Below are 26,227 nucleotides of genomic sequence, written 5' to 3' on the forward strand. Positions count from 1 at the left end.
ACACATCCTTGGGGTAATTCAAATGGTGGGGCTGGGGGCCTGGTCTTCATTTATTCAGCCATCTGGCCACTGCTACCCTGACAGGAGCATCACTCTCCCCCCATTGTGCACACACAGGACCACATAGCTGGGAAGGGCCAGGGCATGATACTTCACTCACTATTAAAGAAAAAAATCAAACCGAAGCACACAACTCAAGCTCAAACTCAAAGATGGTCCTCCCTTGAATATGAAATCAATTAATTCACTGATGTCTTATATAAGGAACAAGAAATAGAAAACCTTTTGCAACTAAAAAGCAGATAGCTCTGTGGACTGAAGAAGGAAGAAGGCAGGGAGGAGGATGGAAGACAAACAGAAGGAGGACCAGAAGAGAGGGGTCCCCACAGGAGTAAGGAGCTGAGGTGGGGGGACGGCCAGAGCTCACGGAGATGGCAGCACCAGGCCTCAGGCAGGAGGACAGTGCTGTCCACCTCCACTCCACTGAGACCCGGGCACTGCTCTTTCAAACTGGGGATAAACACAAACCACCACTCAGAGGCCCCACTCGATGAGAATCAGCATGGTGGTGGACCAGGGGCCCTGCCACATATCCTGGAGAACCAGGTTTGGAGGGCAGCCTGCAGGTGTGGAGGTTGGAAGCCCGGGGGTCCTTGGGGCCTGCACCTGTCTTGCCTGCCTGACCCACCCTCTGAGTAGATAGTTCCAGAAGAGCACCTCCCCTTAGCTGATGTCTGGGGTTCAACCCGCTGTGCTGGGCACCCCTGAACGGCCCGGCACTCTCAGAGTCAACTCAGCCTCTGCACCCCGTGCTCCCACCCAGCACTGGAACGGGGGTGGTGGGGGGCACATTCCCTCACACCATCTCCCCTAATGGGAGCTGTCTCCTCACTGTGCAGATGGGTAAACCGAGGCCCAGAGGCTGCCAGCCAACCTGTGTTGTTTCCACTAGATGTAAGGCAGAATGAAGAGCACGTGTGTTATTAATATAATAACCTTAAAGGGAAAGGTTACATACGATATTTACACACACACACACACACACACACTACATGGGTAAAGGGCTTTATAAATTATTAAGTTTCATAAATGATGGCTACATCCTCTCAACAAGCTGATGGACCTCTTCATAGGGGCTAGGGCCCACTTACAGAGCTCCTTCTAGTCTGTTATTCAACTAAGGACTGCCCCCACCACCACCCACCCCCAGCACCATATCTAACCTCTGCTTCATCCCTTCCTGGGCAAGGTCTTGTTTGCTTTTCCAAACCCACTTTTTAAGCACTGGAGAGCTCTGTGCTGCCTCCCACATTTCCAGGAGAAGCTCGAGCTCCACTTAATGCCTTTAGGGATAGCCCTCCCCCTGCAGAGCTTTCAACTCCCCAGGTGAGGAAGCAAGGAAACCCCAAACAGCAGCAGGAACCAGCCCCCCCCACCTCCTTTTAAGAGCAATTTGGCCCACCTTCTAGTTCTAGGACTCCCTCGCTAAACACCTACTGTGCACCTGGGAGGCGTCTGGCATCTGCCGAAGGAAGTATAGGATTTCAAAGTCTCTGGCCATATTTAGGAAACGTGATTGCAGGTGGGGGTTGGGGCTCAGCGTGAAGCCGTTTAGAGGAAGCATGCCAGGGCCTAGGGGGGTCACATCAGTTTTCTCCAGGCCTCCAGAGGGCCAGAGCTTCTGCTTTCTCACACCCTGTATATGAGCTTGGACATCCTTGCTGCCTGCCTCCCTGGGGACAGCAGAGCCATGCAGTGTAGCCAAATAACACTACTGGCTGGAACTGAACTGAACTACAAACTGAAGTCCTCTGCTTCGGGGCCTCGGTCTGCTCATCCATGAAAGGGTACCAGTAACTTCTACCTGCATCACATTGCTGTCAGGAGGCTCAGATTCCAGCCCCAGCCGACACTCCAGGGGACGGCTCAGAGATGGCCAGACTCTGTCATCTGGACTGGAAGTAAGAGAGGGAGAAGCGGCTTAGGAAAGAGAGGATACAGGCAATGAAGATCTTCTGTGCGGGAAAGTGCTCTAGACCTGGTCCAATGTGGAATATTTCTCCACTGTGCCTTCCAGCACTAAATCATGGTTTCCTTTTAGCAGCGACCATTTATTGAAAGCTCATCGCTTTCTTTCCAGCATCTAGAGCATTGTCATCATGACCCTAAACATACGTGTGTGTGTGTGTGTATTGGCTGAAAGCTAATTGTTGCTCCAAGTCCTCTACAAACACCTCATGAAACAGAAGGAATCCTGAGGGGAGACAGGTAAGGAACCCCTCCTTTGGCCATCGACCTTTTTTTAAAAAAAAAAAAAATAACTATCTAGGCCTCAGGAAACCTTGCTTCCTCCCCTCCTGCTACATAAATGTGTATGGCAGAGATTCAGGACCAGAGTGATTCTGGGCACCTGGAGGCTGAGCGATCGGGGTAACCTCACTGGCCCCTTGCGCTTGACAGAGAAATCGAAAACCATAGGACCCAATAGGCTCTGGTTACCACTGTGGCTATTAACGCCCCCAAATTACGCTCCACCCAAATTACGCTTCTTCTCCTAGCAGCCTGAAGCAAGGGATCCCCGAAGTCATTCCCTCAAAGCTCATTCTTGTGTCAGCAAAAAAATGGAAAGGCTCAGGGGTGGGCTTGGCTTAATATAGCGTCTGGAATCAATTTGTGAAGCCTCTCAGAGAACTGAGACTATTTCACCACAAAACCCCAATGTCACTTTCTGGGACAGACAGGACAGGGCACTCAGGAGCTCGGTGTCCCATGGACAACTTGGAAATGGGCCACTCCTCCAGTTTACCTCTCCTGGGCTGGGACTGCAGAGGATCCGCTGAGCTCCAGCCCTGCAGCCTCCGTGGACAGGGATGCCCAGTGGCTATGGCCTGCAGGGCGCCCTCCTCTGGGATACAGACACCAGTAGGAGGAAGGTGAACAGAGAGCAGCTCACAGGGCAGGGAGATAGCCAAGGTCTAAAGAGCCCCACTGTTCAGATTTCTTTTGCTCTGACAACTGGTAATCACGACCGAAGTAATGACCTTACTCTGTGTCAGGCACTGTTCTAAGTGCTTTACTATATGAATTCCTTCAGGCCTTATTCTTACCCAGTTAGGTGGGTACCATTATCTTCTCTGCTTTACCACTGGGGAAATTGAGGTACAGGGTGGTTAAGTAACATGCTGAAAGTCACACAGCTATCACAGATCCAGCATCCCCCCGGTGATATTGAAGATACGAGACACGCCACCAACCCCTCTTAGCCCAGCTCAGTCTCAGAAATACTCCCTTCTCTCGCAGGCCTGGGCAGAGCAGAGAGGGGTGGATTCTGGGCTCTGAGCTGGAGCGGAGGCTCTGTGTTTGGGCTAGAACAGGGAGGAGGACACACAGAGTACGGACTTTGATCCTCCCTTGCTGTACCCCAAATGGATGCCCATCAGGCTGAGACTCTGGCAATCACCTGAACAAATGGTGCAATGTTCAGCCGGCCACACCGTACGTTTTTGCCTACTCTGAAAATTAAGCTGGAACAGAATGTGGTTCCAAGGCTCAGGAGAGTTAAACAGCAGAAAGTAAGACCACAACACATGTCATCTGAACTCAGTGACCACAAAGCCTTTTTGGATTCAGTGCTTAATTAAGAAAAACAAAAAAAGGAGGATATGGAGTCATGATGGCATCGAGCCACTTCCCCCCATACTCCTAACTTCCTGTATAATGAAGCATTCTGTCTCTTTAGCACCTTATCACCAAGATAACAATAGGCTACGTTTCTCCACTTAAGAGCAGTTGGCTTGAAACAACAGACGCAGAAGCAATGCGAGTGGCCGAGGGTCTGCAGAACCACCGAGAATACTGATTAATGGGTTTCCCAGGTCTGCTATCAGCTGTTCCAGACACTAAGAGTAGGCACTGTTCTTAAAACATGCTACACCAAAGGCCCTATCGCAGGCACTCCAGGGAGATTAGCCTACGCATTCCCAACCTGTGAGTCAGCCTGGAGGTGAGCCAGAGAGAGCCAAGGTGGACAGAGGAAAGGCCGGGAGAGGTCTGAGAGCCTGTGGTTCTCACTGTTGCTCCAAGAAAGGAGACTGGCACACCCACGGGGCATTAAGACACCAGCTCGGACTGGAACAATGGACCACCTGGTCTGGCCTTAATTAATAGAGAGACACAGAATTACACCACATTTAGAAGAGGTCTTAAAGGGGCTGTTAGAACCTTGCATGGCACAGAAGAGACAGAGCAGAGTAGGGAGGGACAGAGAGAGGAACTTACACTTTTGAGGACTTTCTTTGTGCTAGGAATGATTCCTAATGTGGTGCTAAAGGTCGTAAGGTATGTTTTAACACTGCTGTTTTAGAGAAGAGGGAATTGGGACTAACGCCACTCAAATGACTGGCCCAGTGTCCCAGACTAGTAAGTGAAGGAGCTGAGATGGGACCCAGGCTCTTCCCAGCATGACCTGCTGCTATGCACAAGCAGGCTCCACACAGCTCCTGACCCCTAGTGCCTAGCTCTGTTTCATCAGGTCAGGGGTCCTCTACGTGCCATGGGTCAGTCTGGCAACCCAGTGAAGCCTATAGGCACCTTCTTAGAATAACATCTTGAAATGCATAGAACAAAAGGTGAACACATTCAACAACATATCTAATAATATATTAAAAAATAGGATCTGGCCACAGCTCTAACACCTTACAAGATTTCCAAATGATAATAAGTCATTTATCAGTCAGAGGCTGAGGAACTGTAACAAGCACAAGGACAAATGGAAACATCTGTGATTTCTATTGGCCATAGAATCACAGGCACTCCTAATGCAGGTTTGCTGCCAACATTCATGACTGGGGACAATGCTACATTCTGGTTAGAGGTGAGTGAAAATTAAAATTTCCCCCCATACAAGTTCACAGACTCCTGAAGATTAAGCAAACCTCATAACATAACAGGTGGCAAATAAACACATGAAAAGATACTCGCCATCATGTCATTAAGGAAATGCAAATTCAAACAATAATGAGATACCACCATATGGCTAATCAAGTGCCCCAAATCTAGAACACTGACAGCATCAAATGCTTCAGAACAACAAGAACTGACACTCATCGCTGGCGGAAATGCAAATTGGTACAGTCACTTTGGGTGAGAGTCTGACAGTTTCTTACAAAACTACACAAATTCTTAACCATATGACCAAGGAGCAATTGGGCTCCTTGGTATTTGCCCAACGAAGTTGAAAATTTATGTCCATACAAAGACCTGCACAGGGTTGTTTATAGCAGCTTTATTCATAGTTGCCAAAACTTGGAAGCAACCAAAACGTCCATTTGGTAGGTGAATGGATAAATTCTGCTACATTCAGATGATGGAATATGAGCCCCAGAGAGAAATGAGCTAGGAAGCCATGAAAAGACACGGAGGAGACTTAAACATATATTACTGAGTGAAAAAGGCTGATCTGAAAAGGCCACATACTGTATGGTTCCAACTGTGTGACATTCTGGAAAATAACATCAAAGAACTATGGAGACAGTAAAAAGACCATGGTTGCTAGTGGCTGGGAAGGTGGGGAGAGGGGTGAACAGGCAAAGCACAGAGGATTTTTAGGACATGAAATATTCTGTATGACATCATTATGATAGATACATGACATCACTGTTTAAACCCACAGAATGAACAACACCAAGAATGAACCCTGAGGTAAATATGGACTTTGAGCGGTGACGATGTGTCAGTATAGATTCATCAGTCAAAATAAATCTACCACTCTCGGGGCGGGGTGGGGGGTGGGGATGGTGTGGATAGTGAAGGCGGCAGGGGGTATATGGGAAACCTCTGTAGCTTCCTCTTAATTTTGCTGTGAACCTAAAACTGCTCTGATAAAAATTAAAAAAACAAAAACACCCCAAACCCCCAAAAAACCACAGAGTAGAGCAACACTACCATGAGTTCTCAGCATGGGGACACCTGTAAAACCTTTCCCTCAGACCTGTAGGGCAAAAGAATAAGTTTGCCTTTACTGGATGCTCACAACATTGTAGGCTCTCATCGAAGCGGCTGCACTTCCTGCTTACAACTCCTTGAAGGGGGTAATATTGCCTTCATTTTACAGATTAGAAAATTCAGGTTTCAAGGTTGAATCTTAAGACAAGTTAGATAAATCTGCCTACAACAGTCTGAGTTACTGGGTTAATGTAATCAGAGCGATGGCAAAGCGAGCTGTTAAAAAACCTTTTACCTCGAAACTCCTTAAATTTGTGCAAATAAAACGAAATAAGTCAGGTTGCTGGAGCTGATGTAAAGCTGCGAATGCTAACTTTAACCCCAAATTTGAAGCTACTACACCTGTCAAAAGAGCTTTAAGAATGTTAACTGAGAGCATCCTATAAGCAAACACGCAAATGTGAAATTCTAAAACCATGAATTCGTAAGTGCAAATTAGTGTTGTTGTTAAATTAATGTTGTTAAATATTTTGGACAGGATTTCTTTTTTTTTTTTAATTTTATTTATTTACTTGCTTATTTATGGTGAGAACAAGCAGGGAGAAGAGGAGGGGGAGAGAGAAAAATCTTAAGCAGACTCTGCATTGAGTGCAGAGCTCCGTCTCACAACCCCGAGATCATAACCTGAGTAGAAACAAATAGCCCCGTGCTCAACCGACTGAGCCACCCAGGTGCCCCTAGACAGGATTTCTTTTGAAAATTAGGGTAAGAATGGAGTCTGAGCACCAGCCCCTGCCCTATCTTTGACTCTCCATACTAAATGCTGAAGAACTACTGTGGTTGGAGGCACAATGGGTTTTGTATTTCTGACACTGTAAGTGCCTACAGTGAAGTCCTCACTCAAAAGGTCAATTCATTGGACCCTGCAGTCTGGGACCCCTGGTTCTGAACATTCTTGCATTCTTCCATTTATCCCATGAAATTCCAGGCAAGCCCTTTAGTCTGGTTAAGTCTCAGTTTCCCCATCTATAAAGTCAAGATGGTAACACCAGCCCTTATTGCCTCACAGAGTGAGTAGGAGAATCGAGTGAGATGCTAGGTGCAAAACTGCTTCTTGAGCAGAGAAGTGTAATCTCATTGTGATGCATCACTAAATGCTAATAAAGGATAGTAGGATCAGTAGGATCTGGGGTCCCTTGGTAAATCTGAGCGGGGTGGGGGGAGTACAAGAGGCTCTGGCAGAAATAGCAGGGATCATAAATCCACACTGCCCACACCTGTCACTGAGGTTAGCAGCAGCAGAAAAGCCAATGATGTGCTCTTTAGGGCAAACAAGGCATGAAAACATGGGGAGAGTGGGACGCCTGGGTGGCTCAGCGGTTGAGCTTCTGGCTTCGGCTTGGGGCGTGATCCCGGAATCTGGGGATCGAGTCCCACATGGGGCTCTTAGCATGGAGCCTTCCCCCTCCCCCTCTGTCATGAATAAATAAAACATGGGGAGAATTTGGACCTGGTGATACTCAGGTTCACAATTCCTTGCAAGGGAGCAGAACTTGCATTCTCCCCTCCGCCAAAGACCAGGGTTTGTGGACTTCATCTAGGTACCTCTTTCTAGGGAGGAGAGTTTCAAGGAGATGGTGACCTGCCACGTCCAATGTCTGAAAGACACGGAGGAGGCAAGGATATGACAGTTGTCCTGGGCTCGGCTAACTCCAAGGTCCTCGGGGACCCGGAAAACAATCAACTCTGCTGGCCTGGTGGGAAGGAAGCTGGAACAAGAGGGAGGTGAAACCACAGGAACAAGGAGTACACAGCTCACCTTCCCCAAGACCCTAGTTGAGAAGGGAGGAAGAAACAGATCTGATGGCATCAGTTCCGTGAGAAGGGACGGCTGCAGGAGGCTGGGGAGGGAGCTGAAGGAAACTGGCCTAGGCTTTTTAAAAAGGCTGCCCTGGCATCACCATGCATCACACACACACACACACAGCATGGAGTTACCCTAAGTTGGTCCCGAGACGGTCTGCTCTGAGACCTTCTCTACCAGGGCAGGTTCGAGGCAGATCTCCCAGGGTGGAGTCAGCCTGCAGTCAGGGCAGCGAGAAACCTGTGGATACGACTGCAAAGACAGCCCCCGGGTTCCAGGATGAGCAAGCAAATGAAGGCAAGGAGAGGCGAGGCTGGTGGCCAGGCAGTCAAAGGAGGAGTCAGCCGAGGACGGGACCCCAGGCCGGGGCCAGGTGCAGGGAGCGCGCCCTACTGAGAGGAGCAAGAGCTTTCAAAGGTGGTTGCAGACGAGCATTTTTGGTGAGTTGGGTGGAGCAGTTTTGGGTGGTGGCAAACTCTGAGGCGTGGCCCTGGGAATGGGTTGCTGAGGCGGAGGTGGCTGGTGGCACCTGCTAGAGCCGCAAAGGTGGAGGGTCTCTGAGGAGAGCGTAGGGGGTCAGGGAGTGTGGGCATAGGACACATGGGAATGCTGGCCACAGCAGGATGGGGAGGGGGTGGGGAGCAAGGAGCGTGGCTAGGATGGGGCAGGTGGGAAGGGAGTTCTGGAACACCAGGCTAGTGAGGTAGGAGCGGGGGCATCAGCCAGGGCACCAGGCCAAACTGGAGGTGGGACTGTCCAACAGGTACCAGGGAGCCGCAGATTTGAGCAGAGCCACAGTCACAGTCAGATCTGTGCTTCAGAAAGATGATTCCACGGGGTGGGTAGCTGGGATGGAGAGGGAGGAAGGCAAAAGGGAGTTCAGAGACTGGAGACCATAACCACCTGGGTAAGAGGTCACTGCTGCCACCAAAGTGGGGAAGGCGGGGAATGGAGGGAAGGGGATGGGCATGAATGGAATTGCAAAGGAAGCAGCAGCAGGACTCGGAGACTGCTCAGGAGAAGTGAAGAAACTGGAGCAGGTGTCAGAATGAAGTTGGTGAATGTGATTTAAAGGTGCCCAAGGGGCATCCTAAAGACATCCACAGGTACCTGGGTGGGGCCATAGGGCTCAAGAAGGTAGGGATGGGGGGCACCTGGGTGGCTCAGAGGCTGAGTGTCTCCCTTCCACTCAGGTTGTAATCCCAGGGTCCTGGAATCAAGTCCCACATCGGGCTCCCTGCACAGAGCCTTCTTCTCCCTCTGCCTCTGTCTCTGCCTCTCTCTGTGTCTCTCGTGAATAAATCAATAAAATCTTAAAAAAAAAAAAAAGAAAAGAAAAGAAAAAAGTAGGGACTGTAGAGTCATCTCCATGGGGAGTGACAGCTGAGTGTAGGGAAGGATCCCCCTAAGAAAGTACTCCCAACAGAAGCAAAAGGAGTCAGACACAAGCCTTTGGAGGACACCAAGTATGTCTTATGGAAAAGGAGAAAAAGCAAGAAGGTGCTTTCAAAACTGAATCAGGAAAGTTGCATCACAAATGCAACGGGAGAGTTTCAAGGAGGAGAAGGTAATTAACCGCTGCCAGGTACTTTAAGTGCTTTAGGTATAGCTCGCATATAACCTTCATCTCAGCCCTGTATGTTGGCACTTATTATTATTCCCATTTCACAGATGAAGAAACAGAGGCAACATCACAATACTTAGTAAGTAGTCAAAGAGAGTTCTCAGAATAAAGCCAAACGTCGTTACAACAGACAACACGGAAGGCCCTTCGATGATCTGCCTCCTGGCCACCACCCCCAGGCTCCCCTCCTACCACTATCCACTTTGCTCACCCTGTCTTGGCTGCCTGGCTGCTTCTTCCAGCTGGCTGGGAGCTTTCCCGCCTCAGGGCCTTTGCACTTGCTGTCCTCTCTGAACAACCAGCTCTTTGCCTGGCTGACTGCTCCTCACCTAGAGATCTCAGCTTAAATGCCACCTCCCTGATGCCCTGTCTAGAATCAACTCCCCACCCCAGTTCTAGCACAACACCCACCACGTAAGGTCCTTCTTGGGATGACATGATAAAATATCTCCGCGTGTTTCTGTTCTCTCCTAACTGGACAGAAAGGCCTGCAAGTGTAGGCGTCTTCTCTGTCTTCACCCTTCCATGTGGCGCCCAGCTCAGAGAGCCAGCGCTTAGCGGTCATTCGGTGAGGGAGTAAAAGAGTAAATTAATGAACATGCTTCCTCTTAGGTAGTGTTAAATTCTTATTTATTTCAAAATCCTTCAGGAGGATTTTGTTCCTTCCGAGAAGACTTTAAATTAGAAGTACCAGGTCTGCCCAAACAGCAGCAAGGCTGGTTTTAGTCCCTCCCTAATCTGCTGTTACGTGGTGAAAGCACACACAGCTCCTTGAAGACATGACACACACGGGATGCAATAAATTCCTTACGCCTGAGACAGCTGTTTACTCACAGCTGGGAGACCGGTCTACCTTCCCTTCCAGTATCACTCAGATTCCACATCCCTTCCATGATGAAGTTTCATGTGACTCTCCACTCAAAAGCCTTCCACGGCTTTGTGTCTCATTTGGAATCAAAGGCAAAGGTCCTTGCAGGGGTTTCACGGTCCACACATCTGGGCCCCTTCCTGGATGCCTCCTGGTCCCGTCCAACCTCTACATTTTTCTTGCTGTTTCCAGAACATACTGAGCACCTTCACTTGTCAGCACCTCTGTACCAGCTGCTGTTCCCTTTGTCTAGAATTCTCTACCCTCTAAGAGCCACGTGCTCATGTGCTCACTTTCTTTAATTCTCTGCTCAAATACTGTTGTCATATAGAAGCCTTCCCAGCACATCCTAATATAAAACAGCAACCCACCCCTGCTCGGGATACCCACATCTCTTTCACCTTGTTTTCTCTTTATTTTCTCACTAGCACTTACCAGTAACACACACACACACACACACACACACACACACACACGTTTAGTCTCTGCCTCTCGCTGAGAAGAACGAAAACTGCAAGAAGGCAGGAATTTTATCCCTTTACTGCTGTATCCTGGATGCCTGACATGTAGTAGACGTTCAAAATCATTTCTCTGAGGGATTAATAATTATGGGAAATTTAACTCAGGGATGGCAATTTAAAAAAAAATACAAGTAGTTAGAAACAGTCCGGTCGTTACTCAAAAGTTGAACGCAGAATTGCTATAGGACTCAACAATTCTACTCCTAGGTAGATACCCCAGTTCATTTCAGAGAACTGAAAATGGGAGCTTGAACGGATACCTGTATGCCAGGGTTAAAACTTCTAGAATAGAAGTTTTATAAAGACAGAAAGTGGATCAGAGATTATCAGGGGCAGACGGGGAGAGGGTTGGGGAGTTACTGCTTAGTGGGTACAGGGTTTCTGTCTGGGGTGATGACAACTTTTGGAAACACAAATAGTGATTGTTCTATAACATGATGAATGTAATTAATGCCACTGAACTGTATAGGTAAATTGGTAAAAAAAATGGCAAATTTCATATAACTCCACAATTTAGGTTATGGATACTGCGCCAGTATTCATAATCACTGAAAGGTGGGAACAACCCAAGTGTTCATTGATGGACGAGTGGACAAACAAAATGTGGTCTGTACACATACAATGTGGAACTATTTGACCTTCAGGAGGAAGGGAATTGCGACACAGATGAGCCTTGAGGACATTATGAGAAGTGAAATAAGCCAGTCACAGAAGAACAAATACTGTGGGATTCCATATATATAAGGTACCTAGTGTAGTGAGAGTCATAAAGGCAGAAAGCAGATGGTGGCTGCCAGGGGCTGGGGGAGGAGAGAGTGGAGAATTTTTGGTTAATGAGTCCAGTTTCATATGTTTCAGTTTGGATGATTAAAAAAAAATAGGTTTGGAAGCTGGACTGTGTGATGGTTGCATGACAATGTAAATGCACTTAATGCCACTGAACTATATGCTTAAAAATGGTTACAAGGGTAAATGTCGTTATGTTTCACCATAAAAAACAAACAAACCCACCTTATACTCAATTCAGCTATTGGAAAGCTTTTAAGTGTGGTTGGAATAACTTGCATGGTGAGTCTACTTTCTCAACTGTAAATTTTATGGAATCTGAATACAGATTAGGTATTTTTTATTAAAATTTAGCCTCCAAATTGATATGTGCTGTAAGAGTAAAATGTATTTTGAAAGTAATTACATGTTGAAATGATAATATTTTTGATACATTCCGGTTGAATAAAATATATTATTAAAGTTGGAAAAAAAAAAAAAGAGAGGAGCAGATTCTCTCGCCTGTGCTACCACACAAACCTTGAAACACCGCACTAAGTGAGATAAGGACCAGACGCAAGACAGCAAATATTACATGATGCCACTTATCAGATAAGCCTAGAATAGAAGTTTTATAGGGACAGAAAGTGGATCAAAGATTATCAGGGGCAGACAGGGAGAGGGTTGGGGAGTTACTGCTTAGTGGGTACAGGGTTTCTGTCTGGGGTGATGACAACTTTTGGAAATACAAACAGTGATTGTTCTATAACATGATGAATGTAATTAATGCCACTGAACTGTATAGGTAAATTGGTAAAAAAAAATGGCAAATTTCATATAAATCCACAATTTAAAAAAAGAAAAAAAAGGAAAGGGGAAAAGAAGTAAATGGAAGAGATCACTTCCTTAAAGCAAGGGAGAGCAATAAACAGCTGTGGAGTAAGCCTCAGGATGCTAGCTCCTTGGGCAAGGGGGTAAAGGAAACTTTCTTGGATTTGGACATAAAGGAATTTCCCCCTGATTTCGACAGCTCTCTCCTAAAGAAAGGATGCAAGAATAAAAATCTTCCCACTGCTGAACTCCTATGGACAAACGTTTGGTGACAGCTTGCTACCCCATATTTATATCTAAGATTACCACACATAAGAGGAGGTGGGAAGTATGCCAGGTGGCAATAAAATATGGTACATACAGCTGGAGGCTCGGAGCAGGCTCTGAAGTTAGAACATGTTTGGGTTTTCTTCCCAAGGAGCTGCAGTGAAGTTTAAGGTAAATCGCTTTTATGTAATATTATTTTATATATAGTACATAGGAGAAAGTATGGATAGACTCTTATAACTATGTCATACAGTACACTTCTTGTATTCCTGCGTGTGAAACATGTTATAGAGAGAACCGGGGCCCCCCACCCTTTGTCTTTCACAAAACCCATTTGCTGAAAGGCCAACTAGAAAAGGACCCACTGCTTGAACCTGCAGGCATTTGGTTCTCTCGTGTGCAGTCTTCTTCCGCCCAATCCTGCTTCCTCTCCCCTTCCTTTTGCAGGTGTTGATAGCTAATGAACACCTTCTACTCCAAACACCATCTAAGCATCTGCTTTTGAAGATCTAACCCATGACAAATACCTACCCCATTGTCAGGCATTATTCTAGGTGCTGGGAAATCAGCCAAAGTATAGATGACAACTCCTCCCCCCATGGGGGTTTTAATGGGGTAACTGGGAACACTTTGGCCCACACAATAAGGCGACGTTTTGGTAGCTAGAGCAGCCGTCTACCCTCTCTCTTCCTGTCTTGGAAGCAGATGTGATGGCTGCAGCTGCAACAGCCACCTTGCTACTACAGGTGACAAATATGATGGAACACCTAGGACTGCACTACACAATTTAACAGCCATTAGTCACATATGGCTTTTGAGCATCTGAAATGTGGCTAGTCTGAATGGAGATGAGCTGTAAAATACATACAGGATTTTAGGACTTAATAAAAAACATAAGATTTCTCACTATTTTTTTTAGATTGACTCCAGGTTGAAATGATATTGTGGATACATTAGATTAAATAAAATATATTATTACAATCAATTCCACTATTTTTGGCACTTTTCAAATGTTGCTACTAGAAACTGTTAAATTACGTATGTGGCTTGCATTGTATTTCTACTAAACAATGCAGAGCTAGAGAATCAGAGAATATAGCCACCAAACCTCAAGCCACTCTCTCTCTCTCTCTACTGATATCTGGTTTAAAAATAAGCTGGGTGCTTGGGACCTGGGGATGAGCCAGGCATGTCCCTGTCCTCACAGAGCCCACGGTGAGAGACACAAAAGCAATCAAAGAGGGATACTGATTAGCAAACTCTGGTAGGACTGGAGTCTGGGGTCCCCAGTGGGCACCAGACCCAGACTGAGGATGGAATAAGAGAAAGGGATGTGGAGAAGAGATCAAGGAGGGTGCCCTGAAGGAGGTGATGCTTGCTTAAACTGAATCACACAAAGAACAAGTTAGGTAGGCCAGGAAGGGGCCCCCATTTGGCACAAGCAGTATAGATCCTCCCTGGACCAGGGCTCTCAAAGATCCCATTACCTGATGGAATTTGAAGAGGAAAGTATACACTTGTATTTGTTTCCCCTGCAAAAGAGCATTCAACTTCACTGATAGAGCAAACCTCTGAACAAAACTACGTATATGCAACTATTTTTCAACTTAAAGCCCTATGCAGACGTTGGGTGTTAATAATACTAATGAAGTTGTGGTTGTGGCTGTGATTGTTAGAGGGGTCAGCCATCCCTGCCTGATTGTTACTGGACTGCTCTCTTCACTCAGTGTCCCTGCTCAAGGCCACCAGCCAGACTCCTGGATGCAGGGGGGTTGTCCATCCCAATGCTCACTCAGCAAGGCCACAGAGATCCAAGTAGGCTACACCCTGCTGTGGTAGCTCTCTTTCAAAGAAAGACTCTTCTCGGCCCTCTCCTGCCACTGTCACTGGGGAATGCCCGCTGGAAGCACCTCCAGGGAGAAGGCGACAATGCCTATAATATTTTCAATGTGATGCACATATATCCTTTGGCTCAGAATCCTCACAACTGTCCCATAGATATGCCTTCATGTGTATATGGAGCATGTGTGAGTAAATGTATTACAGCGCTATTTCAGAATGAGCTAAGCCGTTAAAGAGTGAAATGGGAAGCCACGAAAATAATAGAAGGATTAGAGCCCCACAGACTGATACAAAACAATCTCCAAGATCGAGGTGAGTGAAAGAAATGTGCACAATATGTAAAAAAAAAAAATTTCCAGTAAAAAATAAGTAACGGGGGGATGCACACATCTGTTTGCACGCACACACGAACACACATGTAGAGACTTCCAGAAAAACCATATGGAAGAGTCCACCGGTTGCCTCTAGGGTTGGGACCTGGGGGCTTGGGGAAAAGATATACCTACCACAGTACATGTTCTTGTCCTGCTTGAATGTTTTATTTTTTAATCATAAGCATACATCTCTTTTTTAAAGAACACTAGTTTTTTTTTCTTAAAAAGACAAAGAAGTCTTTATCTAACTGTATTTATAAAATGAACCACAGTGAACCCGAGTTAACCACTTCCTATGAAGATAGCCAAAAAGAGAGAGCTTTACATCACAGTTTAATATCTGGGAGACTGGATGCACTCGAGCTCATATATAATGTCCAGCGCACACACTCACGCAGAACCTGCCAACTCCACGTGGAGCAGTGGTGTCAAGCGTAGGGATGAACACAAACTCATTGTAACCTGGGCTGGAAGACATGTCTGACACAGCAGTGCCAGGAGGCCATTACAGGTAAGCAGGCAAATCCAGAGTTCACCTGCAGAACTGCACACCCCAGAGACCGTCCTCCGCTTTCCATAGCTCTATGGGCCATCCCTGCAGCTGGCCATATTAGGCAGAATGGCACTTGACATGCCCCAGCCAGCACAGCAGAGCCCCACTGTGAGGGCAGTGGTGGGTGATTTCAGAGGTCCGGAATGCCAGATAGGCTTATCTAGGCCTGGAGATAGCAGCCTTCCCTGCCAGCTTCACCCCTCCCACCCTACCTCCCTACCTCCTCCTGTGCTCTGCTCGTGGAGCTCAAGAACCACTTGCATCAGCCAAGCCTGGGCTACCCACCACTGGGGAGCCACTGCAGGGGCAGAGATGGGCAAGGGTCACAGTCAGGAACAAAAGGTAGGTGGTGACCCTGCTGGACGTTCACAAAATACAGACATTTCCTTCTCACAAGATAACCCAACAGTTTTCATTCTATAGGTTGGCCCCGTTCCTGCTGGTGACAAGAGTCCATGAGTCATTTCCTGTGAGCATGTTTTTATGATGTACAAATGCCTTCTGGTCTGCGCTGGTTATCTGTGATTACTGAGCAACCCCATGGAAGGTGGTAGAAAGAAAGAACCCAGGGTCGGAAATCCAGGGCTCGTCCTCAATGGTCCCCTAGGTCCTCTGTTTGACCCTGCAACCCTCTCTTCACAGCCTGGCCCCCGGGAGGCCGTTCTTTCCGGGTCACTTCCTGCACATCCACCTATTTTGCTCTCTCTGGCTCTCACCCTCTCCCCACTCTCACCTTCATTCCTCTTACAAAGCCACACACTCTTCCTGGAATACAGCTCCCTGTCCTGTGTTCCCTCAGCTCGGCGAGGCAAACTTCTTCTCATACGTCAAGCTCCAAATCATACCTTCTCTTCCAGGAAGCATTGCCAGGCTGCTCCGGTCATGCTCAGTCATTGCTTTTCTAGACTCCTGCAGACTGTGTACACACCTGTCTCGTCACTTAGGATACCAGTGAAAATACTGGCCAAGCATGTGCGGTTCACTTATATGTACCAGGCAACATTCTAAATCCCTCACAAAGATCGCCTGAGTTAGTGCTCACAGCAACTCCATGAGAGAGCGACCATTGCTATCCTCATTTGACACAGATCGCTACTGAGGATCCATGATTTAAGCAACCTGCCCAAGGCCACCGAGCTATCTCGTGGCTGACTGGTACCTAGGCAAGTGACTGGCTCACAGCAACCGCTCAATAATTATTCACCTCAGGAATGACTGGATAAGTTAATAAATACAGAAATAATTATGTTTCTGTCTCCCAAACTGCTGAGAGCCACTTCTCATTTGTCTTTCAAGCCACCTCCCCTGTCAGGTGCATAGAGCGCTAGAAATACCTGCTGAATGAATGAACAAAAGAATATTGGAGCCAACCCATCAATAGAGACCAAATCCTGACAAACTTGCCCGCTAGCCTCAGATAAATGGCTTCAGGTTCCTGGGCCCCTCTGTGTTACCTGTCAGATGTAAAGATTGTACACAACATCCTCTCCAGTTCCTTCTGATATTAGATACATATAAAAGACCAGACTCCACGATTTTGTGATGACGGCAATTCCCATACCAAACCTTATATTGCTCCCCCCCCCTTTCTGGGCTGTATTCCCCAGGGACATTACATAATTGGATGTGATATTTGATAAAGGTACTATCCGGATGCAGAACCAGTGTTAGTCCTAAAGGAGTTAATTTGGCTTGATCCTTGGATCACTGTATCCTTATCCAAACAGATCACACCCAGGGAAAGAATTATTAAGTGCCTGACAAAACCCTCATAACTAATTAGTAAACAATGATCCCAAGTTAGATTATGCAACTGACACCTAAGCCAATGCTCTAATGACAATGTAGGTCCTTCTCCCTGTTCCCCTACCCCTATCAGAGGCTTCCTTCTCCAAACAGATGCTGGTCAATCTCCCTCAATCACCACTACCAACATACATGCATACACACACACACACTTGCTCACTCACACTCACACATTGCTGGCATGAAGAGCGTGGTAGCTGCTGATATATGCTGGTGAAATGCTAAAGCCCTGATCCACTCCAGATGGTTCTGAGGTATCCGCAACAATGGAAAGTTTGGGGTTCTGGATGAGTTAATTTCTACTCTAGCTGTGGCTAGCCAGGAGCTTGACCATGTGCCTGATACCTGACACACCTATGTTATATGTCTTAGCATTAATGATCATCCATGTGCATGCTAATACCCAGCGTTTCTTGTTTGGCTAATGCTCAGCGTAAACTACTACACCCAAGGATACCTAAGCGAGGTGTGTGAGTGAGACAGAGTCTGTTCATGTTAGAAGAGAGGGAGGACCTGTGTTCTGTGTTTTGTTTGACTCACAACAAGGACTGCAAGCTCTAGGTTCTTAGAGTTGGCCATTAACCGTCCACATGAATCCGATATGGATTCAGAATGCACTGTAGAGGACCCTGTTATTTATCCATCCCACATCTTGGGAACCTGCTCCTCCCTCATGTCTATCATATGATGTTTGAAAGGGCTACCAAAGACAGTAGCCAGTTCCCCTGGTTTGGGCACAATAATTGGTCCAGAAACAGGCCAATTAGAATCCTTCCCTAAAATTTTATTCAATATTGAGCAGGAGGAAAGAGAGTCTAGCCTTTGGGTCACAGAGCTATAAAGATAGGAACTAGAGGCCACATGGAGAAAATCTGTAGGAGAGAAGACTGGAGCCAACGTAGAGCAAAACGTCCAAGACAAAGATGGAAGGAGAGAGGATGGGAAAAGACTTTCTGGACCTTCCTGTTTATACAAGTTAATGATTCTCTTTTTTTGTTTAGGTTTGAGCTGGGTTTCTGAAGTGTGCAGCTCAAGTGACCTCACACAGTCAGAGCCATACTTGGAGCACATCTTCAAATGTGTTCCATGCTTCAGGATCTAGGTGGTGCTTAGGAGATGGGCTACCACACGTTTAAAAGGTCCTTATTCCTCCTCCTCCAAGGCAGAAAATTCCTGAGCAAGATACACTCTCAATTCAGCATCACTAACTACCAATGTTAGTGCCTTCCCTTTGTATCCCCGGCACCAGTGGTGACCTGCCAACCTCAAGAGTCCACAAGGACTCTTCTATTTCAACTCATCGAGGCTTGAAAAATAAAGGCTGGCCAGACAGGCGAGGCAACTGACTGATGATTTTTGAAAAAAGGACATCTTCCTAGTGGTCGAGCCTCCATTCCATCCCCCCGGGTGCTCACTCCCTCTGCAGGTCTGTCTTCAGAGCACCAAGAGAGTCCCCTCAACAGCCAGACACTGCTGGGTACATGAGGCCATGGCATTTCCTCATAGAATAAGGCCTCTGAAAACCTTCCCGAGAAAACACCTTACAGCCCGGCCACCTGACTTCTACGGGACCTTTTCAAAAGAAAGCTGCCACACACAGTTACTGAAAAGGGTGATACTTTGAAAGCAAACAGCTGCCCCCTCTCTCCAAGTCTGAAGAGCTTCCCAGTGAACCAGGAGCCATGAAGTCACAGCAGCTAGGTGGGGGTGGCACCTCAGCGACCTGTCGCACCCTTTTCTCTTCTCTTTAACACTTTTGTCTCCTCTGTGTAGAGATAAAGCTTGGCAGGTTATGGGCAGGCACTGCCTGGATGCTGGGCTGAAGTTCTGGACTTGTGGGAATGCTCTTCTTATGCCCCATAAAGTCAGCGCGCCCCAGGCTTGGAGGAGCTTTGGCAGCTGTCCCCCTGGGGGCAAGGGAACGCGGCCGGCCGTATCCCACGGTACAGTCAACAGCTCCTCATCACCAAAACAAAAACACAACAGTCCTGATTGCCATGGAGAGTTCAATCCCCTTGTCTGGGATTGGCACCGACTAAAATTCCAAGGGCTCTGGCTAAACTACCTCCTGTGAGGTCTAAATACAGCACGCTCACTTTTAACCTAAACATACAGTCTGGACCACTGCCTGGGGCTGACAGCCCCCCAAGGGCCAGGCCGAGATGTCCTGACTTCCGGCTGCCCCTTAGGCAGTATGCATTGCAGTGGTAGAGATGTGATGTCCACCAATGTCATCTGTGGCCAAAGAGTGGGGAAAGTAATCAGCTTGTGGAGGGTTAACTGCAAGTATGACCCTGAGCACAGAAATGCATCTTGGGGAAGAGGGTGGAGAGAAGAAGGGAAAGAGAAAGGGAGGAAAAGGCAGGAAGGACCAAAGACCTATTTCTTAGCCAATCAAAGTCAAGGGATCTTTCTACAATGTTGGCTCCCAGGAGAATGGAATTTAGGGTGCAATCTCTTGAATCAGACCAAAGTTGCCTCCTTGTTGTGTGATCTCGAGCTAGATAATGGACTTCTCCGTTTCCATAGCTCTAAAATGGCCCAAAGGACCATGTAGTAGGTGTTCACTGAGACCATGTTTATATAGTTCCTGGCACACAGAAGTTGTTCAATAAATAGTAGCTACTAGCAGTAATAGTGGTGACAGTAGAAGCAAGATAATGCCAAGCATGCATTTATTCTCTCTGCCTTGGAGAGGCCACCACTCTAAGACAGAAGCTCCCACCCAGGGTAAGCTGTGCATGTGCAGGCAAAGGAAATCTTCAACCAAGCAAAATGCTCACACATACCCATACCTATTAAGGACCTTAGAATGGCAAAATGGCAACAGCTTCCTAACCTCCTGGCAAGCGAACACACACACCTCTCAAAGGTAAGAAATGTCTACACAGGATTTTCCCTTACCTTGGTGTTCATACAAGACTTCCCTCGCTTGTACTCCTTATGGGATCCACGTTTGTCCAGTTTGTACCACAGGGCTTTGGCCTTCCAGGTGGTCACCTTGGACTTGAGCTTGGAATAAAAGTTCCGGTGGTCCAGAGGGTCTAGGTCAAGGTGTCGCGTGAGGATGTTGAAGGCCTGGAGGGTGCCTTTGCACGTGGAAGCCTGGACAAAGTTCTCGAAGACCTGCCCGGCCTGGGTCTGCTTCTCATCCTCGTTTTCCCCCATGTTTCAGCAGCTGTGTAGAGCAGTGGTTTGGACAAGCTAGAGGAGAACACCATGAAGTACCTGGAAAAACATCACACCTGCAAAGGAAGGTGGGGGCAGAGGTGAGCTCCATGGTAATGAGACAGGGTTGGGGAATGGGTGCTGAGAGGGAAAAATAAAATTCCTTTGGGATGCTAAGCATACTAAACATAACACTTAATGCTAAAGATAAATCATCTATAGAAAAGGTACAATCATGCCTTCTGAGCTGGCAATGCTGTCTTGCTGGCTGTCTCTTTCCCCTTGCCAACACCCCACTCCTCTCACTGGCTGTAAAAGAATTACATACAGGTCACTCAAAGATATACCTTGGCTGATGTCAGCATTACCTGGTCAATCTTGTTATGAGCCAGATAGTTCTAGAAATAACAACTAGTAAAGGGCGGGGGGACAAACCAGAAAAGCACACCAGATGTAGCAAGCACCACGGAAATCTTTAATTCGTGGTGCTACAAATTAGTTGAGTAATATTAGTGTAATCTAGCCCCGTGACATTAGCACACAGACCAAAAAATTCAAAGCACCTCCCTCCCTAGAATTCATGGCCTTCTCACATATCCTTAGACACAAAACGTTAAAGTCTTCCTCCACTAGTTACCAGAGGGCAGGTCTTTCCCCTATACAGATGACAAATGGCAACTTCTTGAAACTTCTCTCTACTCCCAGTATCAGCTGCAAGCACAGCATCTACCTCAGTCAGACATACAGAAAGACACAGACACACATGGGTCTCCTCCCAATGCGCAAAAGGAGTCTGTGCTCTGTGAGCCCAAGCTGTGAGTTGTTTGGAACAAGTGCTGAGGCCGATGGAAGGAAAAATGCAATGGGTATTCATTCACATTACGAAAATAGCTCGCCTGGGTTTGGGCCATTGGCCTGTCTCTCTGCACCACTCTAACCTCAGGCATTTCTTAGGAAAGTCATTCAAGTTTCAAAGGAACAAAAATAAGTTAGGGTCGATTTTCCAAAGCAATAGCTATTTTTCCAGAACCCAAAGCTACTGCAAGAAGACAAGTGTAGAGGAACTAGGGTTGGCCCAGCTGTCAGGAGGGCTCGGGAGGGTCTGTAAACAAGAGCACACAGCATATCAAGCTTCCCCAGACAGAGGCCTGGTGGGAGGAGGTCAGCAAATACAGAGACAAGGCCCTAGGGCTGGGCGGCTTCCCACTCTCCAGACAGAAACACTGTTGTGGGTGCATTTGGATTGTGGGCTGGCCTTACAACATTAAAAGCAGAGCAAAGTGTTTATTTTCTTCCTTCATCCTTTACTCATTCATTCAGCAACAATTACTGGTGCCTAAGCAAGAGCCATGCAGCCCCCAGGTACTGAGGATGCAGAGATGGGGCCTAGGGAGGAAGACAGGTGTATGAAGAGTTGATTAGAGGACAACAGGAAAGCGCTTTTAAAAGATGAGCAAGGTGCATGGAAGCCAGATAAGGAGGTGTCTGAGAGAGCCGAGACGTGTCCAGAGCAGCCACGGGGTAGCAGGCAGGGGGAGTGGAGGATGCCCCAAACACTACAATTTTAGGAACAAGATGAATTTCACTAGAAGACTGGGGAATAGAGGTTCTCAGGCAAAGGAAAGGCCATACAGATGTGAGTCGGGAAAGAGCCAGCACACAGCAAGCTCAGAGCTCCTAGAGTTCAGAACTCATGACAAGGTGTGGAGGGAGCATCCAGGGCAGATCATGGAGGGGGCAGGAGACAGAGCGACAGGGCAGAGAGGAGCCTCTGCGAAGATGAGGTGGTGGGAGGCGGTAACGAGCAAGGTAGCTGGGAGAGCCCCAGGAGAGAGGCGCGCACTCGCATGCTCACACGGTGTATGGCAGCCCGCAGGCAGCACCTGGGGGGGGGGGGCTGCTGGGGGCAGACACCCAGATGCTGCTGGCCATGGGGGCGCTGACAACAGCAGGGACACCACCCCTCACCCGGTCCCCAGGAACCTCCGACATGCCTGGCACCGTGCGTGGCTGAGGGCCCATTCCCTGCGCCAGGCCTAGCCCGGGGCACTCTTGAGCCAGGCCTCTGTCCTCCAGGAGCCCTGACCTGGCGGCTCTGCTCCCCGCCACCCTGCAAAGTCACCGCGCATGGAGAGCTGGCCCTGTGTTTTGCCAGGTGCCAATAAGACACGGACTCCCTCCCAGATGCTCCCTCGGCTCCTTAAAGGTCCGCAGTGCTCACTTTGGCATCGCTCACATAAACACTGCCTCCTACTGTTTCAGCTCTTCCCCAGGTACAAGACTTACCACCCAGAGAGCATAAACAGAGAGCAAGACTCGTTTGCTTTTCAGAGGGAAGGAACATCCCCAGTCTCTATCTTTGGAACCATTCCTGTGCCCAGCACTGAACAAAGGATGCGGCCGTTGACAAAGACAAAACTACTTGAATTCAGCTGGCACCCTGTAGTCCTTTCTGGGGATGGGCAGATGGTGCAGAGTAGAGCCACCTGCCCATCCAGGCTTTGGGGCTATTGGAGCTCAAGTCCAAGCTCAGTTTGGCCCCTGGCTGCCCTCACGGCCTTACACAAGCCATAGAAGCTGTGAGCCTCAGTTTCTCCTTTTGTAGGAGACCTGGTACTCTCCACCTTGCAGGGTTGCTGTGTAGGGCGAGGTGTGTGGGGGCAGAGCCAGGCCCTGGGAGGCGCTTGGCAGATGTGGAAATGTGCACTGCATCTCTCTCACGTGGGGCAGATTCGTGTCCGGGGAATGCACCAGTTTGAAAAAACACTTCTGTACATCAATTCTTCAAGTTGCCAGCTCCCCCTTGTCTAAAAGGGTGAACTGTTTAGAGATATCAAGCCAAACCTGACTCCCAGAGAATCATTTACAAACTGGAAGAACCTGTATCCTTCCCACTCCAGCTGCCGTCCCTCCTCCCCCAAAAGAAAACCGAACGACTTAATCTTAGGGTTCCAGTGGAGAACCAAAGGTGGCGTGGAGTGTGCTGGCTGTGCATGGGGGCCCTAGGAACTCGGTCTTCTCTAGAGGGAGATATGGGGTGGGGGTGGAGAGGGGTGGCCGGACAGCAGACGGTGCTCCTTGGACTGTACGCTAGCAGCTCGTACCAGGCTCAGACCTGCCTCCCTGGTCTGAAGGGTCTGGTCTCAACCTGCAAAATCAGCTTTGCAGTTGAAGTCAAAGACCTTAAAAAAGACCCTAACACCCATGAGGGTAGGTTTCCTCAAGGAAGAGCCTCAGACGGTTTGGAGTCTAGCAGATGAAGGTGTGAATCTGGTCTCATGCACCTGCTAGGCAAGTGATCTAGCGTATCTCAGCCTGTTTCCTCATCTGTAAAATGAGACAATCACACTGGCTTTGTAGGGTTATAAGGAATAAACTCAATCATGGATGTGATGTATTCAGCACCTGGCAGCTACATGATAACCAGCAGTCAATTACTATTCCTCAAATGGCCCAAATGTCATCAAATCAGAAGGGAGGGACTAGCTTCCCAGCTCAAGGAATTATCTGTACTTTAAGACTAGAAGTGGGGCAGCCCCGGTGGCCCAGCGGTTTAGTGCCGCCTTCAGCCCAGGGTGTGATCCTGGAGACCCAGGATCGAGTCCCACATCGGGCTCCCTGCATGGAGCCTGCTTCCCCCCTGCCTGTGTGTCTCTGCCTCTCTCCGTCTCTGTCATGAATAAATAAATAAAATCTTTAATAAATAAATAAATAAAACTAGAAGCCATAGGCTTTAAATTCAGACAATGTGGGTTCAAATCCACTTCCCAGTTGGATAGCCTTGGACAACTCACTTAACTTCTGAGATTTCAATTCTCTCAAATATAGAGTGGGGACAAAGGAGGTTTCTGTAATTTCAGTAATAAAAAACATCCTTAAAAAAATAAATAAAAAAAATAAAAAACATCCTTGATACAGGTAGTTCTGTTAGTGGGCCAGGAAGGCTGACTTGGGAGGGCTCTGGGAGACTGAGTCTGAGCTCCAGACCCCTTCTTCCAGAGACTGGAGTGGAATTTTTTTCTGGTGGGTACCCTTTCTCCTTCCCCAAAAGAAAATCGAGGATTAGTTAAATCAGAGGATCTCAGGTTATAGCTCTTGTGAAAATTTTCCTTGTCAACCACCACCCAGCTGTTGTTTTTTAGAGTCTGATAGGATATTTAGAGTTTAATATAAATAAACCCACCCAGAAATACGAAAGGTTTCTTCATTTTCTGGGAATAAATAAGATGTGATGCTTTAGTTTCCAAGAATAGCCCTGAAGCTATTTGGTTTTTGCCAATTGGTTCCTTATTTGTGGTTCCTGCCTGTGTGACTTCATGAGTCACAAAGCAACCCCCCTTTCCCTGCCCATGGCTGCTACAAATTAAAACTCAGAGCTTTGGATTGCTGGCAACAACAGCATGAGTAATGGGCTCAGTCCGGGGCATCTGGGAGACAAATTCAAGGTTTGGCACAGAGCCCCAAAGTACCTCTCAAATGAGAGAAGGCATTGCCTGGCTGAAGAGTTTCTAGGGTGCTCACATTGAGGACCCCAGCCTCTGTCTTCCCTGGGCCTCATCACCTGCCAAATGGCATCAAACAGTGTGACCAGGTAGTGGATAAATGACAGGTTTTTTTTGTTTTTTGTTTTAAGATTTTATATATTTAATCATGAGAGACACACAGAGAGAGGCAGAGACACAGGCAGAAGGAGAAGCAGGCTCCATGCAGGGAGCCCAATGCGGGACTCAATCCTGGGACTCCAGGATCACGCCCTGGGCTGAAGGCAGTCACTCAACCCCTAAGCCACCCGAGTGCCCCAAATGACCTCGCCAATGAGCCCCCAGGCAGGGTCGGTTTTCACCCTCATGCACTCACAGTGTGGTCAGAAAAACTGGAAGCCCCGGCCCCGAGCCTCACACACAGAAGACCCTGGATCCAACAGGTGAGGTGAGGCAAGAGGCAGCCCGGGAAGTATCCCCCCAGGGACACTGCATCTCTGCAGAGCCCAGGTTCACAGGTGAGGCCTGCACACCTCATCTTCTCACCTGGCCAGAGGAGGCCTGGCTTTCCATCTACAAGGACATACAGCAGCCAACGTGAACCGAAAGGGGGATCTCCCAAGGTTGGGAAGGGACTGAAAGGGCCTCCTTCCAGCCAGGGGTCCCCAGCCTTCCCTTGCACACGGCCTCCTGGGGCAGCCTGCTCCACCTTTGCCTCCTCCCCAGGGCAATCAATCCTGTCTCTCCACAAGCTTCTTTCTGTTCCTGATTTTAACCCCAGGGATCACCCACAGGAAGTCAAAGCCCTTCCTCCCACGCAAGCTGAAGCCACACGTGCAGTTTTCTTACACACGCCATCTGGAGCCCTGCGAGGAAAGGCCCAGGAAAACGCATCCAGGAGACATACGGTGAAAGGCCTAACAAGTTCCCAGCCTGCCCCAAGGGCCTAGAAACTGCCCTCCCTTCTACACTGCCTCAGGTGGGGAGCTCAGGCCAGGCCTTCTGTGTGGGTCCTGCCCTTCCAGCCTCAGTCCTCCCCTGACACTTTTCAACAGTGAGTTGACTCCATTGGTCTGACTCAGTGACCTCACACACTCCCGCTTCCTCACCTCCATCTATTTCCTCCTGGAGGCCCAGTAGCAGATCCCTTCCTGCTCCAATGAGCCAGATTCCTGTATGCTGACAGGTCACAGTGCCAGGAAGAGGCCCACGTGACCAGAGGCCCACGGCAGGCCAGGGTCTTCCACCAGCATTATCTTAAGGGGTCCTCACACCAAGCCTATGGGGTGGGAGAGTCTTCTTCTTTCCTCTGTTTCTGCT

The 26,227-nt window shown here is 48.1% G+C and overlaps 1 protein-coding gene across 11 annotated transcripts in view; it reads right to left on the bottom strand.

Moving 5' to 3' along the window:
- MICAL2 (microtubule associated monooxygenase, calponin and LIM domain containing 2) overlaps positions 1–26,227 on the bottom strand; it is a 223,669-nt gene that overhangs the window by 156,191 nt on the left and 41,251 nt on the right. For all 11 annotated transcript variants that reach the window (XM_055317601.1, XM_055317599.1, XM_055317600.1 and 8 more), the window contains exon 2: positions 20,163–20,503. In XM_055317601.1, coding sequence (XP_055173576.1) covers positions 20,163–20,426 — 264 coding nt within the window. In that variant the 5' untranslated portion in view covers positions 20,427–20,503. The remainder of the gene's footprint in view (positions 1–20,162; positions 20,504–26,227) is intronic.

Source organism: Nyctereutes procyonoides, unplaced genomic scaffold (assembly GCF_905146905.1).
Source record: "Nyctereutes procyonoides isolate TBG_1078 unplaced genomic scaffold, NYPRO_anot_genome, whole genome shotgun sequence".
In the NCBI taxonomy this organism is placed as follows: Eukaryota; Metazoa; Chordata; class Mammalia; order Carnivora; family Canidae; genus Nyctereutes; species Nyctereutes procyonoides.